Consider the following 3,397-nt stretch of genomic DNA (forward strand, 5'->3'; position numbering starts at 1 on the left):
ATGTTCACGCACCACCCCTACCCCCACCCCCACCCCTCCTTCACACACTTGCTAGAAGCCAAGGAGGACACAAAGGAATAAAAAAAACATGATGGACTCTTCAGAAGAGGTTATTATTGTCACTAGATTTTCTGCGCTCGAAAGTCGCCCGACGACACTGCTTTGTAGACAAAGCCAGTCTGAGAAATACAGAGAGAATTGTGGGGAACTGATAATCTTAATTAGCTTTTTAGCAACTCATTTGGCAATGGCTTCAATGTAACGGGCATTCATTAAGATAAATAAGTAACACACCAAAGCTTTAAAGAAACCAATGTATTGTTTTCACAGTATGGGGAAAAAATCTTTACTTCTGTGGCATTTTACCTCATTTTCAAATACCCGCTGCACAGTTGGTCACTTAAAGCCCTAAACCTTTATCCACAAGGTTTGCATACAAAACCAGACAGTCACTGCAAACTCAAACTGTGTGTGTGTGTGTGTGTGTGTGTGTGTGTGTGTGTGTGTGTGTTCTTGTTTAACTATCTTTGTGGGGTCCAAAACCCGGGAGTTCAGTATACTTGTGGGGTCCTGACAGCTTTTTGGGGCCAAAATACTAGACCCAAAACTTTAAAGGGCTGTTTGAGAGTAAAGACTTGGTTTCAGGGTTATAATTAGGTTACGGTAAGGGTTAGGCATTTAGTTGTGATGGTTAGGGTAAGAAGCTAGGGAATGCATTATGTTCAATGATGTGTCCCCATAAAGATAGTGCCATGCTGTGTGTGTGTGTATGTGCGCGGGCATGTGTGTGTGTGTGTGGGCGTGTGTGTGTGTGTGTGTGTGTGTGTGTGTGTGTGTGTGTGTGTTGTGTGGTGTGTGTGTGGCAGACAGCTGCTGCCAGTAATGGGGCTTTCAGTTTGCTGAGGATGCTAGGCGCTGACCTCTATTTAGATGCCAGAGAGAGAGATAAAGTCCTGTGATGAGGCCTCTCCTCAAGCCCAGCCAGGTCATAGCCCTACTGTCAGTCACCAGCACACATCTCAATCTGACTGTATGTGTATGTGTGTGTGGTGTGTGTGTGTGTGTGTGTGTGTGTGTGTGTGGTGTGTGTGTGTGTGTGTGTGTGTTAGCTGCACAATATGAGGAAAATATATGATAAGGTTGTTAATATTGCGATAACTTTATTACTTTCTATAAATAAACAGATATTAAAGTGTACAAAGTTCTGCCTTTCTGCTGCTTTCAGTATTCTGTTGAAATACAACAAGATGCTTGGTTGAATTTAAAACAAACAAAAAAATAATTTCCAGCATTATTTTATTGAACAAATTGAACATTGAATTGGACATAAAAGGCAGTGCTAAAAAAGCAATGCTAGTTACATTTTAAAGTGTTTTCTACTGATATTTTATTTCAACTAACCCAAAAAACCTGTCTTTTACGATTAAAAGAACAGTGCAGCCCGTGTGTGTGTGTGTGTGTGTGTGTGTGTGTGTGTGTGTGTGGTGTGTGTGTGTGTGTCTCACATTATCATGTTCTTGAACTGCATTGTGTTATTCTGTGGAAAATAACAACAGCAATTAAAACTGTGTTAGTTGCTTTCCCTCACGTCCCCTCAGGCATTTTTCTCTCTGTTTAACAAAATAAATAAAACTAAAATGCCGCTCCTACCACATCTCTTTCAGATACAACGCTCCAGGAACAAGCAGATGAAAGAGATGTATCCTGAAGGCTTTGGGATCCATCATGCTGGCATGCTGCGGTCTGACCGCAGCCTGATGGAGAGCATGTTCTCCAAAGGCCACCTCAAGGTGCTGGTCTGTACTGCCACCCTGGCCTGGGGAGTGAACCTGCCGGCCCATGCAGTTATCATCAAGGTTCTACTATTTGACTTTCTTTGTTTAGCTGTCTTTCTTGCATTGTAGTTGTCTTGGTTTGTCTCCTTCTGTCTTTCTTTCTTGCTCTTTGCTGCGGCTGCCTAGACGATTTAAAGAAATGCCCGTAAACCAGAGCAGGTTTTTCTCCCGTCAAGGAATGATGTGTGGACTAGCCAGACCCTCCTCCGCAGCGCTGTGAAGGAAGGTCTGGCCAAGCGAGACTAGACATTCAGGGACCCCAGAGGCTTCAGTTACTATCTGGTAATTTATTACCAGGCACACACTCTCTTTTCCTGGGTGAAAGTCTTGTGTTATCTTCTTCTAGGAATGTTTTGCTCTCCACCACTTGAAAGCCATTTCTGTGTCACTCCATGCCCCAAATACAGGACATCCGTTGTGAAAGACATGTATTTAAAGATCATTTTCAGGTTATCTGGTAATTTAATTTGTTGCAAGTTTGTTCTTTAACATACACCACTGTAGCAAAATATGTATTGAATAGTCAAGATAACTTTAGTTTTTTTACGGGCTGTCACCCCCAATTTCATTTCTTTCTACTGACTGTGTGTTGCCGTTCTCAAACTCGCTTTGCTTTGGGAAACAACAACAAACTTTGATATGGCAAGCTACAAGCTGAAAAGGGCAAATCTTGAAAAAAATGTTGATTCTCCACCAAGGCATCATGGTCCTGCATGAAAGATTGTAAAGATGCTTATGGCATTTACGATCTACCAACCGACCAATCTCGATGCCTGTTCCAGAGGGATTTTGAATTAAACTAACACGCATTTTCGGAAAGAGCGTGCTTCATCCATGGTTTTGTTTTGAAGGAGGAAATTACTTTAGAACAAAAGAATATATTGCAGGACTCGGTCGAGACCACCTAGAATATTTGGCGAGTCCAATGGCAAAGTCCAAATACCAACAAGTCCAAGACAAGTCCGGGAGCACAGAAAAGCCGCTCATGTCCAGACTTGTGTCCGGGATTGTGTTTTCTGGAAGAAGTTAACACAAGATTTTCACCCAGGAAACCGGTGTTGGTGTCCCAGGAGCCCTACTTAACACTAGAAGTGCCAGGATTCCATCGCCAGATTCCAAACTCTATAATCTCTCACGATAAAAACGTAATTGTGTAATTAATGCCCTTATTGTGTTAGGATATCTTTAGAAAAAAAACTAAATAACACAAAATTTGTACAATTTAACAAGTTTAATTATACACTTGAGTAGTAGGCCTAATAGGCTACAGTAGCCTACGTGTTTCAATAATTCATATCATGGCATAGTAAAACGTAATTATTTCATAGGCTACATACATATCTGAAAAATGGTATGGATTCATTCAATGTATCTCATAACAGGAAAATAAAACTTAAAGGTATCATATTTGAACATTTATAACCTAACCTAACGTGGCACTGCCTCCGTTTTGGTGTCTGCTGTGGTGACCGCTGCCTATTTTTCCTATATAAACTCCGCTCTCTGCTCCTCTGCCCGTTGCTGCCTGAACTTGAAAATGTTACTGCTGGTGTACTCGTCGT

General features: G+C 41.6%; 1 protein-coding gene across 3 annotated transcripts in view; it reads left to right on the forward strand.

Annotated features, from left to right (window-relative positions):
• ascc3 (activating signal cointegrator 1 complex subunit 3) overlaps positions 1-3,397 on the forward strand; it is a 263,454-nt gene that overhangs the window by 144,407 nt on the left and 115,650 nt on the right. For all 3 annotated transcript variants that reach the window (XM_032519352.1, XM_032519351.1, XM_032519350.1), the window contains one exon: positions 1,665-1,856. In XM_032519352.1, the coding sequence (XP_032375243.1) occupies positions 1,665-1,856 (192 nt within the window). The remainder of the gene's footprint in view (positions 1-1,664; positions 1,857-3,397) is intronic.

Source organism: Etheostoma spectabile, chromosome 6 (genome assembly GCF_008692095.1).
Source record: "Etheostoma spectabile isolate EspeVRDwgs_2016 chromosome 6, UIUC_Espe_1.0, whole genome shotgun sequence".
Lineage (NCBI taxonomy): Eukaryota > Metazoa > Chordata > Actinopteri > Perciformes > Percidae > Etheostoma > Etheostoma spectabile.